We start from the raw sequence: 21,765 nt of genomic DNA, 5'->3' as shown, positions 1-21,765 counted from the left end.
GATAATCTGAGTGTATCCTATATGTCAAGCCCTGCTCTGAAGCCCACTAGAAACACACGTCAAAGTAAAAAGTCCACCTTCATGGTGTGTATAGACTTCTGGGGCTGTTCATCTCTCCCCATCTCTTTCTCTATTGCCAAAAACTGGGTTCATTGTGTTGTCCTTCCAATTCAGGGTTTCGGCTGTGTGTTCTTCAGCCTTCTGTTACTGTGACATCTCACTTCTGAGCGATGAAGAAAGGGTTTAAGCAGAGGGGAGGAACCATTTCTCACTTACCACTTTCCTTTACTATTTGGAAAAGAGGATATATTGAAGGACAGCTCTATGCCAGGCACTGAGGGAGGCACTGACTTATTTAACCCTCATGACATTCTTTTCAGAAAGTGTCATCTTCATTTCAAAGGTGAGGAAATAGACTCAGGACAAGGCTACTCAGCCCGTAAGTAGTAGAGCTAGGATCAGAATGTAAGTATGTCTGGCCCCTAACCTGTTCTGTCATATACTGTCCAGCAAAGAGAAGGGAGGAAATAGATTCTGATTATGCCCTTGGGGTACACTCTTGCTCCAGAAGGGAAGAAAGCACGAAATAGGGTACAGGCCTAGGAAAGCACTAAGAGATGATCTCTGATGTGAAAGGCATATCTCCGATATTCTTATTTACTTTGTTGATCCTGTGATCAGGAGAGGTTGATAGTAGTGTGTAGAAGACTAGAGAAGTATGTGGCATGTGCCCAAAATCAATGTGAGATGGTTGTTGCGAAGGAAAGCTTGTTCCTAAGGCAAAGGGAAGGGAGGCATATATATAGCAGGAGCTACTGCAGGCCCAGTAGATATCTGAGCTCAAAATAAAAAGAAATATACCATTATGAGAAATTTATGCATTGTTCTAAGAATGCTCAGGGACTGGGAGGACAAATGTTCCTTTTCTCGTATTCAGCAGAAAGCAGAATGAGAGTACAGAGTTTTAGGCCAATTCATGAAACTCATTGCCATAAAGGTTTTCATTCCTTCACTCATTTATTCACTCAACAAATATTTGCTGGACATGTGTATATGCCAGACACTGCTAGTTGTCTGTGAACACATGCCTGTGAACACACACATATACACAGAAGATTTCTGCCTTCAAATAATTGACATGTTATCTGTAGGAGACAAGCAATAAGCAACAACAACAAAAAGCCCACAAATGAATTACATGGTGGGCTGATAATCACATGAGAAGGTGATAAATGCTAACAACAACAAAAAGTCCACTGGGGCAAGGAGGATCAGAAATGCGTGTGAGGGAGGGGCTTGGGGGCAGATGCAGATGGCCATTTTAAGTAAGGTGATCAGGGAAGGAGTCCTTGAATTGGTAACCTAAGATCAGGAGGGAGTTAGACCTGTTATGTATCTAAGGAAAATGTATCCCAGGAAAATGAAACAGCAAGTACAGGGGCCCTAAGGCAAGTTTGTGCCTGGTATGTCCAAGCAACGTAAGGAGACCAGAAAGAAAATTGTTGGAGAGGGAAGAGTCAGATGGCCAAGTTTGGCCATGAGGGGGGTGGTGGTGAGGGACGTGTAGAATCTGGTAGACTTTTGTACAAACTTTTTACCCCTGCACAACAAAAGGGTTATAGCATCTTTTAGAACTTGTCTGCTTTTGTTTCTATCCCTACTAATTTCTATTAATCTTTCTGGACCCCACTGAGATTTTACTTCTGTAAACTTTCAAGTCTTCTTCCTCTTCTGATCCCTATAATATATCTGTATACTAGATTGATTATCACAGCAATCCAAAATGATGGTGGTGATGACAACAATGATGATGATACCAATGACGTCTAACATTTACTAAGAGTTTGCTGTATGCTGGCATGACTGCTTTACCGGAATTAACTCATCTGATCTCACCAATCTAGTGAGGTAGGTACTACTCTTTTATCCCTTTTAAAAATAAAAAGATTGAGGCTTAGAGAGATTAAATAATTTTCTCTAACACACAAAGTCATTAAATGTGAAAACACGAGGTCAAATGAGACTCCACAATCTCAAAAGCAGTGATCACATTGCGTCTGTGACATAAATGACTCTGGAACACAGTAGTTAAAAGCATGGACACTGGACTCGTACTGTCTGGGTTGAACTGTCTGTTTCTGTCTATCTGGGTGATTTTAGTCAAGTTACTTAACCAATTTGTGCCTCAGTTTTTTGTTCTTACCTGTGAAGTGGAAATAATACTACCACATCGCAAGTTTGCTAACTCTAAATATTTCAACATTACTATTTTTATTATAGTCTTTGTTTGCAACATTACATAAAACAAGGATTTGTAGTAGTTTTAGCATTACTTAGAACTAGCTAGTGGTAAGTGCTATAAAAGTATTATTTAAACTGATAGTTACATATATTTGTTTCATGAAGGTGAAGAATTTTATTTATCTATAATAGTGCCAAACTCAGAGTCACTGTTCCATAACTGGGTGACAAAAATTCATGCAGAGGTTCATACATCTAATTTTTTATATTTTTAACTCACTTGTCAAGAATGACCTTTTTTCTCTCTCTCTCTCTAAATGCTATAGAAACTTGCTTTTATTGAAGATTCATCCTAAGATTTCTACAAAGGACAGGTTTTTATCATTCTTTTAACCACTTAAAAGGATCTTCAAATTGAGTTAAAATAACATACACATTAATTGTAATAATTCAGTATAAAGGAAGAATAGAGAAGAAAGTAGAAAATTCGAATGTCTTTTCCACTCCAAATCCCAAGTTACAACTATGAATACATTGCATATTTTAAACACAGCTTTTCTTAGAATAGAATCTTGCAACACGTGAAATGGGAAAGATAAGAACAATTCATGTACAGTTATGTATTACACTACTGAAACTACTGATCATATAATCATAAATGGATCATAGTGAAATGAACCACATTCTACCTTACATTACTCTTTCTAAGTTCCTCGCAATCAGGAACGGTATCCATCTGAGTTATCACTGTAATGTCAACACCTAGCACATAGTAGCTGCTCATAGGTATTGAGTGAATGGTTAAAAAAGTAATAATTTGAGTTTTACTCTGTAACTTGAGAGTCTAAAAAAGTAATTAGGGTTACAAAATTCATTTTACATAAAATCAAATAAATTTAGAAATAAAACTTTTCATGTTTTCTGGGCTTCAGTAAAATACAAAATACCATAAAAAATGTCATTTGGTTACTGCCTTATGCATAATGAACTGTCAGTCATTATTATTGGCCCAATATATGCTTACAATGATACAACAAGGCAGCATAGACACAAGTGTAGTCTTCAAGGGATACTAGAATTCAGCTAGTCCACCTACAACTACCTAAATTTACAGATGAGGAAACAGAGTCCCCTAAGGTTTAAGTGACTAATCCAAGATAACAGGGGCTTTAGTAAGTTGGTGAGGACACCATCATGAGCTCATGTCCTTAGGTTCTCTGCCCATTCTGCCATCCAGTGGCTTGCATGATTTAATGTTTACTGGAGGGACCCCTGGAGAGAAGTGAACAAAAAAGTTACAGTGCTTCTTTGATGTCTTTTTTTTTTTTTTTCAACGTTTATTTCTTTTTGGGACAGAGAGAGACAGAGCATGAACAGGGAAGGGGCAGAGAGAGAGGGAGACACAGAATCGGAAACAGGCTCCAGGCTCTGAGCCATAAGCCCAGAGCCCGATGCGGGGCTCGAACTCACAGACCGCGAGATCGTGACCTGGCTGAAGTCGGACGCTTAACCGACTGCACCACCCAGGCGCCCCAATGATGTCTTAATTATTTTGGGTTTTAACAAGTTTTGTTCTATTAAAAGTTTTTATCATTATTTTACTGTTCACAAAGAATGTTTCTGTGGTTTACACATGCAAGAATCAGAACTATTGAGCTTTCTCTTCACTTCAAAACTTAATACTTGTATGGTTTTGATCCTATAATTCTTAGTTCACAGGGGACAAGTGGAATTCTTTAAAAGTTATCACACTAAATTCAAATGTAAGGTATGACAACAATTATTTTATTATTAGAGCAAGAATAACGATCTGAAAAGGATCCAATGTTCCATATCCAATGTTCTATATCCAATGTTCCTAATTAATCTAATTTCTTGAAGTTCCATCTTTATTATTCTATTAATTTAAATGTGAAGATTCATAAAATGTACTAATGAAGAGGGGTAATGGTTAAAATCTATTTCTGTGCTATTTTCCTTTCCTCCTCAGTAACTAAACTCAATTAGAGCAATTTCCCAAAGACATTGGTAAATACAGCTTTTCTCAAGATATTACAATTCTATTAAAGTCTAAAGTTAATATTAATAAAAAAAGTAATACTATTAAAGGTATTTTATAATAAAATGAAAATACAGTATGTTCTGTTTGGGAGAAAATGTAACAAAAATCTACCACATAATGTTTTAATTTAATTAGAATTAACACGGATATCATGAGTAAATATCTGTATATTTGCTGGCCAACGATCTACATGGCTTAATGTGGAATGCAAATCTATCCTGTGACTCAAGATGTGACTCATCTTGTGTCTTCATAAGTTTAGGAAGAAAGTATTGTATGTGAATAGAATCTACTTAAATAAGAAATATTCACACACAGTGAAGATAGCTGCATGCAGTTAAGATGCATGTACATTGTTTAAGTATTGATAGTTATATATATGACTATAGCCATTAAACGGACTTAAGTATTTTGGTGAATGAGTATATTTCACTCATTCAAATAAAGAACATCTTTGAAAAGCACAGATAACAAAAGATGTTATGAAACAAATAAAAATGGTAAGTAATGTACTGAATTTATGAAATGGTTCTACATTAACTCTGTATCACTGTGGTAACTGCCCTGAATTTCGGAAGTAAAAAAAAAAAACAGATGATCTCTTCATTCCAGAAGATTCTCTTAATGAAGAGAGAAGATTCATTCGGTTTGAATCAAAAGAAACCATGTGACGCTTTTGGTCAAAGATTCCAATAGGCAAGTAGCTGCTACTAAGTGACAGGTGTGGGAAACCATACAAATAAGATTATTTGCAAAAGAAAAAGAACTTTAGCAACTTAGGAATTAATCTCAAACACAGCGGGATGCTTTACTTGTTCCAATAATTTACTTCTTTCCAATAATTTAAAGTCCTGGAAAATAGGGTCATTTCATCAAATATTTTTAGTATTTATTTAAGTCACACACCTTAAAAAAATCCTTAAAGATACCATGTATAATGATGCAAAAATATATTTAATCACATATTGGAATTGGTAACTTCAAGTTAATAAAGGGTTAAAATACATGTCAAAATGTACCAAAAGGATATATTGCATTTTCCTGAAAAAGCATTTATACCAAGAATAGTTTAAAGTAGAATTAGTAATAATTATGATTATTTATACTAGTCTTTCACATTTAAGAATGATTGATTCAGCTGTGAGCACTAAACTCAGAACCTTGATGCTTCAGGGTTTTATTAGAACGCATTTGTTTCTAACTTGTAACGCAAAAAAAAATTTGATTAGTTTGAAGCCATAAATAGATGCAAATTTTATTAAGATTCATAAACAGAATTATGTATACACAGATTGATAAAAGTTACTTTTTACATATTAAAATGATGCCATTTACTAAGAGGTATTTTGTTATTGGAGTGATTATTTCTTAAACGTGAACATTTTTAGTAATAAAACTGCAAGGAAATTTTCCCTACAATTTTACAGTCAGAACCATTCCTGGGGTTCCAAATCTATGTATTTTCTTTTTATCATTGTTTTAAATATTCTACAACTTCTAGGAAATTCTTCCAGATCTAGACAAACCTACTTCCATGTTAATTACAAATAAATCTATGATATAGCCTGAGATGACATCAGGACTGTTTGAAACTGAAATTAAATTGTGGAGAAAGGATACATTAAAAATTCTGTGTGTGCATGCATGTGCATACATGCATGTACATGTACATTTATGCTGTAAGAAATAAAGGGGCAGCTAAATGCTTTCCAACTTACTAGGGAACTGTCTTAAGCAAAATTTTTTGTATTACTGCTATAATCAAGTAGGACCCTGATACAGGACGTCCAAAGGCTGATTATATAAACTGTGACTGATTTTAGAATACTCTCTTAGTTACCAGTGACCTGGGGCAAAAGTCACCTGATGCCCAAAACATTATGGGCATTCATCATCTCCAAATTTGATGTTATATTAACTTCATTTGGAAACTGGTAGAAACTTCTGAATAAATAAATAAATCTGATAAGAGGTAGGATGCAAGAGTTAAGTTTGCCAAATGACTGACATGGTTACCTATGAATTTAGCATCTATTGATTTCGCTATTTCTCTATCATTTTTATGGGCACATATTCCTATATTTTAATAAAAGTTTATTGTAAATAACTTTCTGTTCCCTATAGTAACAAGTAATAGTATCTAGCTATTTAAAAAGTATTTCTGTTGGTTGAACATGGATCTTATTTACAAATTGTCATAATAAAAAAATGTGTATTCAGAATTACATATTAGTAAAGGTTTCCATAGTAATCTTAATCTAAAATGACCATTTCCATTCCTAAAACTACCCATAAAGTTATATATACAATCTATTAAATCAAATAACAGAATTAATTCATATGTCATTAAGTGACATCTAATTTTCAACTAATTTTCATCTCATGTATATAAGAACTGAAACTATTGTTTGGATATCCATTTTGCTTAATCTATGTCCTGATAAACTTACATTTATATTCATTATAAAGACCATTATATTTAATTGTCCTATACTCAGTCAGTACATATGATGAAATCCACTGATTCATTTGTTTGGAATAAATTCAAAGGCTTTCCAGAATTGTGTTTTATAAAAGGAAATTCTAAGTTGCTTGAATGGCCAGAACTTTGCTTTTCTTATACATGCTGTGACGCTAGCCATAAGAATAGTGTGCATAGCAGGGCACAATAAATATCTGTTCAATGAATGAGTAGCAATGGATGTAACCTTTGATTTAATTTATATGATTATTTTGTATCTTTTTTGAGACTACTTTAAATTTATAATAATTTTTAGATTGGCTATTTTACTAATTTGTCTACTCTCAGAAATTCTATCCTAGAAACCAGATAAGTAGCAGAAGGAATTAGTTTTAAATTTCAAATACTTTAAGTCATATTAAAAGGTAAATTTCTTAAAGATTAAAAGATGATAAAATATTCTTAAAGTCTTTATAAACTACTAGTTTGTGGTCCTTTCCAACATTTGTAAGATGACTTAATTTTTTCTGGGTGACAGGGTTTAGTTTTCTTTCCATTTGAAATCCTGAAGATATTTCGACTATTTACAGATATTGAAAAAAAAATTACATCACTCTTAAGTAAGACTGCAATTACTCTGCTATCACCACACATAGTGGAAACAAATAAACAAAAGGAACCTCCTGTATATGCTTGCATGACTAGCTGTTCTGTTTCTGAGCTACCAAACATACTTATCTATTTAATACATATTACCAATGTGTTGACTGAATTTCTACTTAAACTAGAAGAAACATATCCTAAATATCCAATAACCTTTTGTGACCAGTCAGAAAAAGATACTTAAAGATAAGGACTATATATAACAGACACCATAAAACAGGAGAACTGGGTTAACTACGACCGAGAAAGGTAACAAAGCATTTCTGACATATCAGCATGAAGTAGATTCAAAGCACTGATGCTATTTTTAAAAACCTACCTTGTAAACTGGCTCTAGCCCTTGGCAGTATTTGGTTTAAAAACACAATATTCATACGATTTATAAGAACCCATTATTCTACTTTCAATCAGATGTTTTTAATGTACCTCCAAACCTAAAATTATTATTAACAAATTTATACAGTAAAAAAACAAGACAACTGAGATTAAACCGCCAACCGATATAACAAAGAAAAGTCTGTCACGATTTTAATAAATTTTAAAGCACCTGAAAATTTTTATTTATTCATGAATGTTTAAACAAAAACAATTATTTAAGTGTGTTTCTAGAAAATCAAAACACTGAAACAAATGCCCATTTAAAACAGAACTCTTCCGCTGGATCTGGCTTAGTTTGTCTAAACTATAGCATTTGCATGCCACTCTCATTTTAGGAAACACTCTGAGGTGTGTTATTAGAGGTGGATATGCAAAATATGTGGTTCTGGCTCCTGAAAGGAAGCATATCACAACCCACATTTCTTGGTCATCCTTCACTTGGTGGCCTAGAAGCCTGTTGAAGCCACTTGTCTGTGAGGAGGAGTTAGCTAGTACCTGTCATTCTCCGGAGATGCATGCTGGATTTGAATCCTGGGGCTAGGAGGTCGTCTCCTATCTAGGGAGGGGGACCATTTACCCCTGTTTGCCCAATGAACAAGACAGGAAAAAAACAGGACATTTAGTAACTTCTAACATAAAAGAATATATGGAACAACAGGACTGGAAAAGCACCGCAAAAAGGCAAAGGGTAGCTTCTTTGCTCCACAATTTACTCTTGATTTTGATAAGCCTTGGAAAGATAAATTATAATGTTGTAAGAAAATAAATCTTGTTACCCTATAAGTGAACAGAGAAACAACTTACTTGGGAAGATGTTTGAAATCTATTATGTGTAATTGTTTTCTTTTAAACCGTGCTTGTGTGTGTATACATATCTGCACACATACATATATATAACTTTAAGTGAAAAAGATGCACCCTTAAGAATTTGGCTTATGTTTGAATAAAATAGGTTTAATAAGCTACCAATACTTAGTTGATACCAGGTGTTGAAATTACTGGATAAAGTGGCAAAGATGAGGTGTGTGAATTTAATACAAAGGAGAAACACAGTTTAGGTGAAAGAAAGAAAAATGCTCTTCAGTGTGGAAACAATGACATTAAGAAATAATTCATAGGAATGCTAACCAGTGAAATCTTAACAAATTTTCTTGGGGGAAACCGTAGCACTAATTACTGAAATTTAAAAATTGTGAGCAAAAAACACTGAGGGATAAAAGTGGGAAATATTACTTGTAAAAAATTCCTGCAAATCTTTATTTGCAAAAGTATCTCCCAATAGATTAAACAATGGTTTTTTTATTTCTGTATTTACAATAATATTTTTTGTGAATAACAGTTAAATGAAAGTCTGAATCTTGGTTTATTCTTTGTTAAACTATTTTGAGATTCTGTCTGTGTATAACCACAAATTACAAACACCTAGTTGAAAACTGAAAAGAGACAATAAGGGACAGAGCAGGCCAGATTTGGAAATTTTTACATATTAGATATGAGCATTTTAAACAGGATAATTTCTGTTAATATTGGCTTCCTTTTATTCAACAAGGGATAACTGAATGATCTTTAAGGACTCATCTAGATATAAGATTTTATAATTATTCAAAGTAAACTGGTCCTGTTGTTTGTTTGTTTTTTTAATCTGTATTTTTTGCCTTTTCACTTGGCTTATTGGATTTAGTTGATAATCTAGACAAAAACAGCAAAGGGCTGTCAAGATGTGACCAGGATATCTGAGACCAGCAGATACTCAATTCTGAAAGCCCTTTGGAAGCCTGCTTCATCAATCAGCTTTAGATAAACTTGTCATGATTCAAGCTGGGCTTTGAGGAAGGTGTGAGGCAAATAAAGATATTCAATAGCAGAATTTAGGCAGAAGAAAAAATTGTGTGACATGTACTCTTAAATGTGTTACATGTTTGTGAAATTAAAAATACTTTGCATTAATTTGAAATTATTTAATAATTTTAGATTATTGAGATAGTTGGTCAACCCAGTCCAAAAGCTTTAAAATATATTTCACTTTACTGGCTTCTGTTCTGAAGAACAATAACAAAAAAATATTTCTAAAATAATTGAAATCACAACCACCCTGTCTTCTACATGAAGCTGGATTCAGTCATGTTAAAACTTGAGGTGCTGAAAGTTTTACAGGATTTGGAAACACAAAAACATGGCTAATGTGTTTTTCTGTAAAGTGATAAGTAATGTTAACTTGACAGGATCATGAGTAACCTTGCTTCTTGAGGCAAAATTCCAGTCCTTGTGTTTATTTAAACAAAAAAGTAAAGAAAAATGCTGTAATTATGAAACATGCAGTGAAAAGCTATGAAGGAGAAAGGTGTACATTTGGAAACAAGCAATTGTGAATGCAAGCTATGAAAAGGTAATTCTTGACAAAATATTTAGCATAATACATGGATTATCTGTACATTCAAAGTCCTTCTGAATATGCTGATATATGGTACCAATATAATAAAATCCATTTGCTTTCCCACCATATATTTAATATGGGAGTAAGACCAACTTATGCTCAATTTTTGTCTAAAGACTAGATATTAGGTAAGTTTTAAAAGAACCCGTATTTGTGAGTTTCAGATATACTAGGATATTTTATATGCTTTTAAATTGTGTGCAACTTCTTTCTCTCCTATTACAAAGAATAAAAGGTCAAAATTTGAATCTTTATCCCCTTGTTATTTTGCCAAAACACAGGGTTCAACTTCCATTTTCATCTTGGAAGGTAGCATAGTGCAGCTGTTAATCATGAAGCTCCTTTTCTTGATTTCTCTTTCCAAACTAGCTTGCCTATAAGTTACACTGGTTAGTTACAGTATTTGCACTTTAACATCAGGTATCCTAAATTCATTAATTCAGGAATGTCTATTTGTTGGAGCTCAACCCTTTCACTGTGATCACAGTAGAAGAAAGGTCACTCTGATGGTTAAGGGATGGAATTAACAGGCTGTGAGCTCCTTGCATAAGGAATTGTAGTGTTTTTTGGTTGAGTTTTGACAGTTATATAAACTATGCATTACACTGAATAAGTAGCTTATATTTGCAAATATCCAAGTAGATAGTAAGTTAATACAGGTAAGAAATAGTGAGAACCTTAAGTAACAGATTACCAGTAGTGAGGGGATCTGCTGATAAGATATAAAGGAATTAGAATTGACAGGTCTTGATATGCAAATAAATGGTTCTTTCATCATGTCTTTTTTCCCCAGCAATAATACACTGTAAAACAAATACGCATGTGTTTAAATGTGCAACTAATATTTATGCTTTCATATGTACACATCCTTCAATGGTGCATCTCTCTTGGCAGAACATGGAAAAGCAGCTTAATTATCTGAAAGAGAAATTATATGGAAATGTAAACCATTCACTCCATAAATAGCAAAAGAAGTATCTGTGAGTTGGGGTGCCTGGGTGCCCCAGTCGGTTAGGTGTCTGACTTAGGCTCAGGTTATGATCTCGCAGTTCATGAGTTCAAGCTCTGCACTGCGCTCTGTGGTGACAGCTCACAGCCTGGAGTCTGCTTTGAATTCTGTGTCTCCCTCTCTCTCTCTGCCCCTCCCCCACTCACTCTCTGTCTCTCTCTCTCTCAACAATAAACATTAAAAAAATTTTTTTTAATCTGTGAATTACTGTAATATTAGAACCTAAATCTGAACAAATGAGACAACTGATTATATACTATTTTTATATTCTAATCCCACTATTTATTTTAGTCCTTTAAAATGTGTGTGATGGGGTACACTTGGTGGGCTCAGTCGGTAGAGCATGTGACTCTTACTCTCGGGATTGTGTGTTTGAGCCCCACATTGGGTGTAGAGATTACTTAAAAAGAAAATCTTTAAAACAATGGCTGATGGCTATTAAGGAGGGCACTTCTGATGAACACTGGGTGTTATATGTAAATGATGAATCACTTAATTCTACTCCTGAAATTAATGTTACATTATATGTTACCTAACTGGAGTTTATAAATAAAAACTGGAAACAAAAATACATAAAAAGAAAAAAAAAAAAGAAAAAAAACCCTCATTTTTCTCAATATTGTTTTAAAGTAAAATTAATATAGATACTTATACTGTTTTTTTTTTAATTTTAATTCAATTCCAGTTTATTTATTTTAATTCAAATTACAGTTGTTAAGTTTTAGGTAGGCACCTCCTTTCCCTTATTACTCATGTTTTCCATGTAGAGGGAAATTTATTCAAGCAAGCTCCTAGTCTCTTTCTACCCTTCGCCTCAGGCTACCCCAAGAAAGGAGGACTGGCTTATAAAATCAGTGACTATGTTAAAGGACCAGGCACAGGTAACTTAGTCCTTTCTGGATGACTCCTTCCAGATCAAGCTACCTACAAATGGTAAATGCTACAGGACATAAACCTACAAAGCAGCTGTTAAGATGTGAGGCCTGGGCCTGAACCTGTCTTGTGGTTCTGTGAATCTGGCTGATTCTAGGGTGAGTTAGTTATTAACAAGCTTATAGACCTAAAGTCACAGCTTCTAAACTTGTTCACTGTATTTACGGTGATAATTAGATGTCCCTTCTTCTAGTTCTTGGGTCTAGCTCACAATTAGACCCAAATTTGGGAGCAGAAAATAGGGTGTATCTTTTAAGTTCCCCAAATCTCCAAATCGAGCATTTACTAAGTAAAAAATAATAATGCTATCACAAGAGATGGCAAGGACAAATAAGATATGATTCCTGTCCTCCAGGTATACAATATAGCAAAAGAAATAAATACCCTATTAAGTAAAATATAACGTGTTTTAATAGAAATATGTAGTATCATGTGGGCCCATAAAGTAAATAATTCTGACAAAAGAGAAGGGGGGGTAGTATAAATGGGTTTTATAAAAGCTATGGTTATTAGACCTAAATTTTTGAAGAATGAGTAAAAATTTTAAGCAGACAACAAAGGAAAAATGGCATTTTAATTTTAATGGATAGAAAACTTGAGACAAGAAGGAATAAATACTACTAATAAAGCCCATGAAAAAATCAATTGGGCAAGAGTGACAAGGGAAGGGCTAGAATATAATTCAATATAATCAAGGTAGGGGATCTGTTTGGGAGATTCTGAAAAGAGAACTGATAGGATTTACTGATTCACTGAATGTGAAGGAGCAGGAAAAATGTTTTCAGCTAATGTGCTTTCTTATATGTCAAAGCCATCCTAATAAGAGGGAAATTTAGGGAGAGAAAGTATTTTGCTATAAAAGGATGTAAGGGGAGCGGTGCCTGAGTGACTTAGTTGGTTAAGCATCCGACTCTTGGTTTGAGTTCAGGTTATGATCTCACGGCTCATGGGTTTGAGCCCTGCATTGGGCTCTGTGCTGAAAGTACAGAGCCTGCTTGCAATTCTCCCTCCCTCTCTCTCTCTCTCTCTCCCTGCCCCTCTCCCACTTATGCTCTGTTTCTCTCAAAATAAATAAGTAAATAAACTTAAATTAAAAAAAAAAGAAAGGATGTAAGAGGAGATAATGAATTTAAATTAGACATTTTGATGTACACAAATGGCAACTTTTAAAATTTAGACCTAGCACTCAAGGCAAAGTTCTGGCCTGGTCAATTACAGTAGAGTGTTGTCTTCATAGGTATTAATTAGAATGGAAGTTTTTGATAGAAATATAATTTCAGGGACAGAATGAGTGGGGCAAGACAAAAATGAAGATGGAGCCAGGAGAACACCTATCCGTGTGGGGTGAGATAGGAAGAGAAGCCTGCAAGAAGTGGCTGGGTCATAACCAAGGCCTAAGAAAGAAAATTTGTAGAAGGTACTAAATACAAGAGAGGTTCAAGTGACTGGGTGGTTAATGCAAAATGTTGCAAGACACTGTTGGACAATTAGGGAGCCAGTGTAGTTCATAGAGGAATTTCAGCATAGTGGTAGAGCCACGGTAAGGGGTAGAAGTCAGACTGCAGGATTTACTAGGAGGTTAAAAAATGGAGGCAGTAAGTATACACTACCATTTCATGAGCCTTCAGTAAGGCTGTGATTTCTGTGAACAGTCAAGGAAGAAGATAAAATATCCCAGGAAAGCAAATGTTCTCCAGTAGCTCTAACAATAAATGCTTCTGAACATTTCAGTAATAATTTGTTTTAAAATCTTGGAAAGAAAAGGTTAATGGCAGGCCTATAACTTACTCATTCCCAAACAGGGAACAAGGGGAATGAATGACCTCAACAGACCCTGAATAAAGATGAAGGAAAAGTGAAACAACCTTAACTAAACTTCCTTGTAAATATTCAATGGTATTTGCTTACGAAAAGATAAAGGAGAGTCCTCTATTAGACATCTTTAGTAGGAAATTATTAGTCTTTCTAGACCTTTTATTGCAAATAAACACAAATTTTCTTAAGCACGACTAGAATGAGCAATGGGGTAATCCATAATTATTTTTGTTATTAGTGTAATCAACAGAATACATAATGAAGACACTCAAAAACTGAAATGGCTTCCTTTGCAAACAGTGCTTCTACATGCATTATTCAGCCTGAGCCAAACCATCCTAATGAAGGAGACAAAATGGACTCCTTCAAGAAAAGAATAGGTCACTAGTGCCTGGTGCTCCTTTATCTTTGAATCATTAGTGAACTATGGTGTTGGACACTGAGTCTGCTTTGACAGTTTCATTCTTTGCACTGACACAATACTTCATTTGTTTTAAAAGTGAGTGAAAATTCTTCAGAAAAGGGCACTGAGTTGATATAACAACATACAAACATTCATCAAAATGGTTTAGAATCAGCAAGTTGTTTAGTTCACGACACTGTGGGCTGTGGAAATACGTTACTATCTAAAGTATATGAAATTATGTTTAAAAATTTTCTTTAACATTTTATCTACTATGTATAAATTAGGTATTAACATAAGAAGCTCTCTGCTCAATCAGAGAAATTAATAACCTGGAAAGCCCTCTAAACCTCTCCATTTCTACTCTGTGCACATCCTGTCTAGGGACTTTAGCTTACAGTGGAGAACAAAGTCACCACTGTTGATACTATGATGTTCTGCCTCAAAGCTGCTTATAGGCGTGTGCACAAAAGGGCATCTGAAGTCCCTATCCTCCAAACCAGTAAGAATCTACAGCTTCTGTAATTTTCTTGATGAAACCTATCTCATTTATTTTCTTCTTGGCAATAAAGTTGACCACAATAAATTAAAGATCAATGAGAATACCAATTCCTGCCTCTCTGTCTCATTTTTTAATGGAAAATTTCTTTGTTATTCAATATATAGTGAATGTAGATTTCAATCATACTTTTCTTCTATCAAAAGTAAGTACATTCACTTAGACCTTAGACTATTGTGACCGGTACAATAACTTGGCCAGAATATTTGTCTACAAGCTGATCTATTTTAAGGGTATTATCTGAGAGGTTAAATATACCAACACATGGATTTGTGAACCCTATGGCTTTAGTGTAACAAGGGAATATATGCTAGATAGGCTTCTGCATAAGGATAAACCTGTGGTATCCAATACAGTAGCCACAACCCACCAGTGTCTACTAAGCACTATGAAAACAGACATGCAAAATGTCTATACTTTTTAATAGACTATACGTCATAATGATATGTCAGATATCATTGTCAGATATATACTGGGTTAAAGTATTAAATTTAACTTCATCTTTTTAAAATGGTAACCAGAAAATTAAAAATTATAAATGTGGCTTGTGTTATACTTCTATTAGCTAGCACCTATATAAAGATATTAAAAATGTTACAGTGTTGTTGTAGTCAGAATATTCTACTGACTTGAACAATTCTGTCTTGTTTTAATACCAAACAGAACATATAAGGAAATAAAAAATAAGTAAAAAATATAAAAAGATTTTTCTGGCTACTCTTGTGTTTACTTTTTTCTTGGGGAGAGGAATAATATATAACAAAAGAGTTAAAATAGAACAATTTCAGCTGTGATTTTAGAAGACCCAATAACCATTTCAACTAAAATTTCTACTACAAATATAAAAAAAATACAACATATATAATTAGATTCTACTGTTTACTATTACAAAATAGAAAAATACAAAAGAATTAAAAACAAAAAAGTAAACTTCTCAGTAGAATGTTATGACAACAGTAAAAAAAAGGGTGTGTATATCTGTACCGATTATTCAAGTCCAGAAATAAACAGCTCATAAACAAATAAACAGATTTAGTCTAGAAAGATTGCTAAAGAAAAGCTTTAAGCAGCCTCTAAAGAAGAGAAGTGGGTTACACATTAGCATCACTAAACATTTTTTCTTCAGGGTTTGTAAAGAGGGAGTAAACAAATCTCCAGTGACTGACTTCTAATTGAAAAGAAAAAAATTACATCCAAGACTATCAATGATAACCAAGTTTACTGAGATAGAAAGTTCCACTACGATGGAAAAATTAGCTGCTCAAAATTAGGAGACCATATAATACAAAAACACTGAATACATTTGAATTAAAATCAGAATTATTTATTAATCAATTAAAAGTGTTAAGCAAAACTGTGCGTGTATGTATAATGTGCATTTATTTTGTAAGGCATCATAAGATCTAAGATAGACATAACATTTTTTGTTGTCAAAATGTAACTTACTGCAAAATGTGATCTATATCAAAGAGTAGGTTGACTAAACAGCGAATATAAATTCACATGGCAAGTTTTCTACCTAAATGAAATTCTTACTTTAAGTTTGGGAAAGACTGCTGAAACCTACAAATACTATTTATCATCGGAACTAATAGGAAAGTGATCCTCCCCTTCAGATAACTCACTGAACCTTATCACATTATCAGCATACTGAAGGCTCCCTGAGTAGTGTGTAAATAAAACCACTGAACAGGAACAGAAGGGAAAAAGCAGCAGCCAGAAGCAGTTACAAATTACATCACACCATTTGCAACAACATTCATGGAAATATGTGTATGTGTGCCCTCAGGCTGACCCACATACACATATCTCTAGGTAGACGTGTATCATAAGGGGAGGGGGGAATGGAGACAGTTAGCAAAGTGAACATGAATGAATAAACCTGTGAGACTCACATGAAACAAAACAAAGTGATTAAAAAAAACCACTAGTACAAATGACAGGGAATTAAGAAAGTCTTTATTTTATACCTTTCTCGTTCTGGTGAATGCAAACTAGTATCTGGTCTCAAGCAGTTGGTACTAGCACTCCTAGCCCTGTCAAGGGAGGGCTGCAGTTCACTAGTGCCAGTGCATTGCATCCAGTGGTAGAAGAGAAAGACAAAGAAAACAAAGAAAGGAAGACCATGTTAGAGAGTAAAGCATAAAATAATGTCCCCTTTACATAAAATGTAGAATCACTGTGATTCAGTTCATAAGGGTGTGAGAGAGCTGACAGGATGGCAGTGCAAAATTTTGTTTAGAAAATGAAACTAAACAAAGATTATGCTTGAATTGGGTTGCATAATTTTTTTAAAAGGGTCTCAGACTGAAAAAAAAATGAGACTAAAATCACACCTTCTTATGAAAAAACTGGGATACAAAAAGCACTAAAACAAAATGCCTAAAACTTCATTACCAAGAACAGATGCCACACCAAAACAAAATGAAGGACATCAGAGAAGAAAAAATTTACAACTCAACTATTTTGGGTCACAACACTAGACAAGGGAAGTGGAAGGCATGACTTCCAAATGTTCTTACCTAACCAATATTTCATCAGTAAATCTCAATACTCTTGTGTTAAAGCATTCATGATGAAGGGGAAAGTCCTGTCTAGTCACTGACTTGGTTTTGGTATGTGCAGGCAGAATTGAGCTTCACAAATCAAAATTATCCAAAAATAAAATAATATAAAAATTATCATAATTAAAATCAACAAACAAAATAACATAAATGACAAGACAACTAGAATTCTGATATTTGAGTAATTAGATTTCATTTAGAGAGATAATCTAGAATAAATTTTATAATTAATTAAAGTTATTTTTAGATATCATTAATTTAATGTTTCTCTGCATATAATTACTCTCAAGAAGAAATGGTAGTGCTTTATTAGAATTTAAATTTGTTATTTTTAGTAGGCAAGGGATTCAGGATTAGTTTACAACTGGGACTCACTGTCATGAGTCTTACCTGTAAATATTCCAGTGAGAACTGTTCTCTAATAAAGGCATCTTAGGCGGTAATGTTTTATAGTGCCTAACAAAATATCTGGAACGTGGCCACACAAACACGCAGAAAACAGAAAAATATACAGGAAGCAAATTTTACTAAGACACAAAAAAAATACGAGGCCTATAAAGCTAAAATCAAAGACGCATCTTTTTTTTCCCCAGAATAACCACAATAATTATTTGAAGGTAGAAGAATCATTAAAATATGGAATCATAGACATTGTTTTCATAATTAAGATAAAGACTCAAAATTATAATTGCCTTAATTTGAAAAATATCTGCTAACAAACTTCTATGAGTTAATCAATATTTAAATGTACTCTTTAAATCCTTGATTTAATTTTATGCCTGCTTCTATGGAAGTAAACAACTCATACCTAAACGTACTAACCAAATAATTTATGTAATTTGGGAATTAAAATATGACTGAGAGAGTTAACATTCTAGTAATTAGCAAAGCGCTGACCAGCATGGCAGGGAGAAAGCTGATCACTGCATCAGACTGCAGTAAGAGAAGGCACCACCAACACATCAAGTGGCTGCAATGGAGGAAATCCTTCCCATTTATTGGCTTCTGAATTCAAATCCAACCACAGGTAAAATTGATCACTGGAAATTAAATGGGATGGGCAATAGATGCAAACGGGAATATGGATTTTGATTTCGCAGAAAATGGCAGAAAAAAGCCCAACTTTATCTGAGTTCTTTTAAGATCTATGAGGGATTCTGGATGGTTTGTACTACACCAAGCACAAACTACGTCCAGTTAATTAATTAATTTTTTGATGATTTAATAATGTTTCTACAAGTTTAATTGCTGTTATGAAAGCCCCTTGTCTATTTTGGCCTACATTAAAATACAATAAATAGGGAAGGGAATAAACATTTGCTAAGGACATACTAAACATTTAAACACCCCACTGGTTTACTCATATTTATACTAATGGCTAAATGAAAGGAAATCTCTTAAAGCTTCAGTTTAAAAATATATTTGAGTACCATATTTGAATACTAATTGAGGACATATTTTACTGAAACTAAGGATTTTGCCTGCTTCGCAGACAATAGTCTTATTTTCAACTCTTAGCCTTAGCAAAATATCTCTAATACCAGTTGCTATATTACTTTTTAAAGCAATTGGTTCAAAAGTGATTATTCAGGAACACTCTAACAAGGATTAGCAAAGAATGTGAAACAGAATGGAAAATAGCATAATATTTATTTATAGTATGAAGTTCTAAATTCCCACCTTGGCTTTACCACTTAATGACGGACAGCTATTGAATTTTCTGTACAACATTACTTTCTTGGGTTGTGTTTTTATGAAAAAATGGTTAAATAAGTAAATAAATACGTATTATTATAAATACTAAATTATAATAATTGTAAGTTATAAACATAATAACTGGATATTATGTATTAATTATAAAAATAAATAGGCAGAAAATGAATTAAACAACATGAGACAGATTTCTTTAGTATATGACTTTAACATACTGTGCATATTAAATCAGTAGGGAGGGACTGTAATTTGCAATGTTTCCAAAATCTGTTTGACTCACAAACTCTTTTATTGGCACAGCACCAACTCCTCAGAATCTTAATTTTGGAAAAACTAGATTTTCCAAGTTTGGTGGAAAATGTCAATAGACCTGATTTTGAATCCTTGCTCTGTTACTTATAAAATTAAACTTTCTCAGGATCTTTCCTCATCTGTAAAATTAGGATAATAACATTCATATAATATAATTACTGCCAGGGAATTGAGATAAAGTATATTAATGACAATACTATGCTTGGTGGCCAATGAACTTTATTTTCATTGTTTGCTAGAAAGTAGCAAATTCTTAAATTTTATTCTTCAAACTCCAAAGTAAATATGATATTATGTATTTTGAAGATTGTACAAAATAATGAAATTACCAGTATACCATACTTTTCATATCCTCGTATTTCACCTTTAGAAGTAGATAACATGGGAAAGAAAAAAAATATATTTAGCTGTTCTGTTTAGACTACTGGTCTAAATTTATTTTGTTTTGTTTTTGTTTTATTGTTTTTACAGTTATAATCAAATCAACAGAGCTATGAGAAAAAAAGAAAACATTGTTCCTATAACAAACTATTTGTCAGAAAGAACAAGTAATAGTAAGCCTGGGCAGTTGAGCATTATAAAGAATTTGAGATAATATTTACAACATTTCTCATTTTATATTTTTTCCCTAGTTCACAATCATAACTACTATTTCCTCATCCCCCCCCCCCCATGGTGCTACAAGCAAACATGAAAGTAGTTATGAGTAGGCTAATTTTATATATATATATATAGTTGAAATAATTCTTATTAGCATGATCATGTTTGCAATACTGAGCAGAACCATATGTTCCATCTAGACAAAATAAATCCTGCATTTGACCAAGTATTGCATGCAGGTGCTCCAGGTCTAGCTCTTCCTTCGCCTTGCTACTGTCTTTCTGTTGGCCAAATATATGAAAGAGTCTGTCTGTGTGTTGGTTTGTTTCACTGACTTTCTATTTCCTTAGTTTCTATTAACTCCAAATTGACAATAAATATTTACAGACTGCATTCTATGAATAATCTGTAAGAGATTTTATACATTAATTTATTTATTCTGGATGTGAAATCTAAGATGTAATGAGATGACAATAAAGTATCAGGTTCTTAGCTCCAGTTTACAGGAGAATATTCCATCCCCTTTTCTTCTCATCTTTAAAGAAACATCATATTGTTTGTTACATGCTTTTAGGAGGAAGTCTGTATTGTAACCCTTCTGGACTGGTGGGGGGGGGGATGGAGGGAGGGAAGGTTTAGAAGTCAAAGGTCAAAGATTCTCATTCTTCATCAAGAAGGAAGCTGATGTTCAGTCGGCAAAAAGTGACTCCTGAAGATATTATTAAAAGCAAACAATATCTGGGGCACCTGGGTGACTCAGTCGGTTAAGCATCCAACTTCGGCCCAGGTCATGATCTCACGGTTTGGTTAGTGAGTTCGGGCCCATGTCAGGGTCTGTGCTGACAGCTCAGAGCCTGCAGCCTACTTCAGATTCTGTGTCTTCCCCTCTCGCTCTGCCCCTCCCCTATTTATGCTCGCGCACGTGCTGTCTCTCTCTCTCTCTCTCCCTCTCTTTCTCCAAAATAAAGAAACATTTAAAGAAAAATAAATAAAAGCAAACAGAATATCAACCATACTAGATTCCAAAAGGAAATTTTAAAAAGGCTAAAACAAACTTATATAATCACGAAAACAGTAACACTGCCATGCACAGATAAGACCTCTTGTGACTAGACAGGTGTGTGTGTGTTGTTGGGGAGGTTGGGGTGGGCGGGCTGCTCCCTGGTGAGCATCTAGAATTGTAATTGCAAAATTGGCTCCTCAGTTTTAGGAATGTGTAAAACAGTTCCAAAGAGGCTCATGAATCAGTCTCTGGATTCTGAATATACAAACAGGAAAGCAGTCTGCCTGGATTAGAATTGAAATATATTTGGAACCTTTCCACAACCTCCAATAAAACAAAACAAATTTTGAATTAATTTAACATATTTGTCATCATACCATTAAGGGAGAGAAGAAAGAATAGTAGAATGGAAAGAGAGTCATCACACACAGTTACCATTACCAAATCCCTGTATTTACCTGGTAGTATGGAGGCATTCTGCACTTCGTCCTCGTTTTGCTCTGGGCAGCATAAGAAGCTCACTGCACAGACAGGATGGGTGGTGAATGGAACAGATAAATCATGAGGCATTAAATGACATGGGTTATGCCAATGGTATGCCGATGAAAACATGAA

The 21,765-nt window shown here is 33.9% G+C and overlaps 1 protein-coding gene across 50 annotated transcripts in view; it reads right to left on the bottom strand.

The window, feature by feature from the left end:
• Positions 1 to 21,765, bottom strand: part of RIMS1 (regulating synaptic membrane exocytosis 1) — a 494,117-nt gene that overhangs the window by 129,340 nt on the left and 343,012 nt on the right. For 30 of the 50 annotated variants that reach the window (XM_040473901.1, XM_040473914.1, XM_040473906.1 and 27 more), the window contains 2 exons: positions 21,609 to 21,671; positions 16,929 to 17,018 (listed from right to left, as the gene is read on the bottom strand). The exons of 10 other annotated variants lie outside the window; for them this stretch is intronic. In XM_040473901.1, the coding sequence (XP_040329835.1) occupies positions 16,929 to 17,018; positions 21,609 to 21,671 (153 nt within the window). Of the gene's footprint in view, positions 1 to 8,300; positions 8,385 to 16,928; positions 17,019 to 17,912; positions 17,991 to 21,608; positions 21,672 to 21,765 lie in introns of all 50 variants that reach the window. 10 more of the 50 variants (XM_040473893.1, XM_040473902.1, XM_040473895.1 and 7 more) reach the window with 3 other exon arrangements.

The sequence above is a fragment of the Herpailurus yagouaroundi genome, unplaced genomic scaffold (assembly GCF_014898765.1).
Source record: "Herpailurus yagouaroundi ecotype Mexico unplaced genomic scaffold, PumYag 139, whole genome shotgun sequence".
NCBI lineage: Eukaryota > Metazoa > Chordata > Mammalia > Carnivora > Felidae > Herpailurus > Herpailurus yagouaroundi.
Note: the sequence above shows the minus strand (reverse complement) of the source record. Positions and strands in the feature narration are given on the sequence as shown.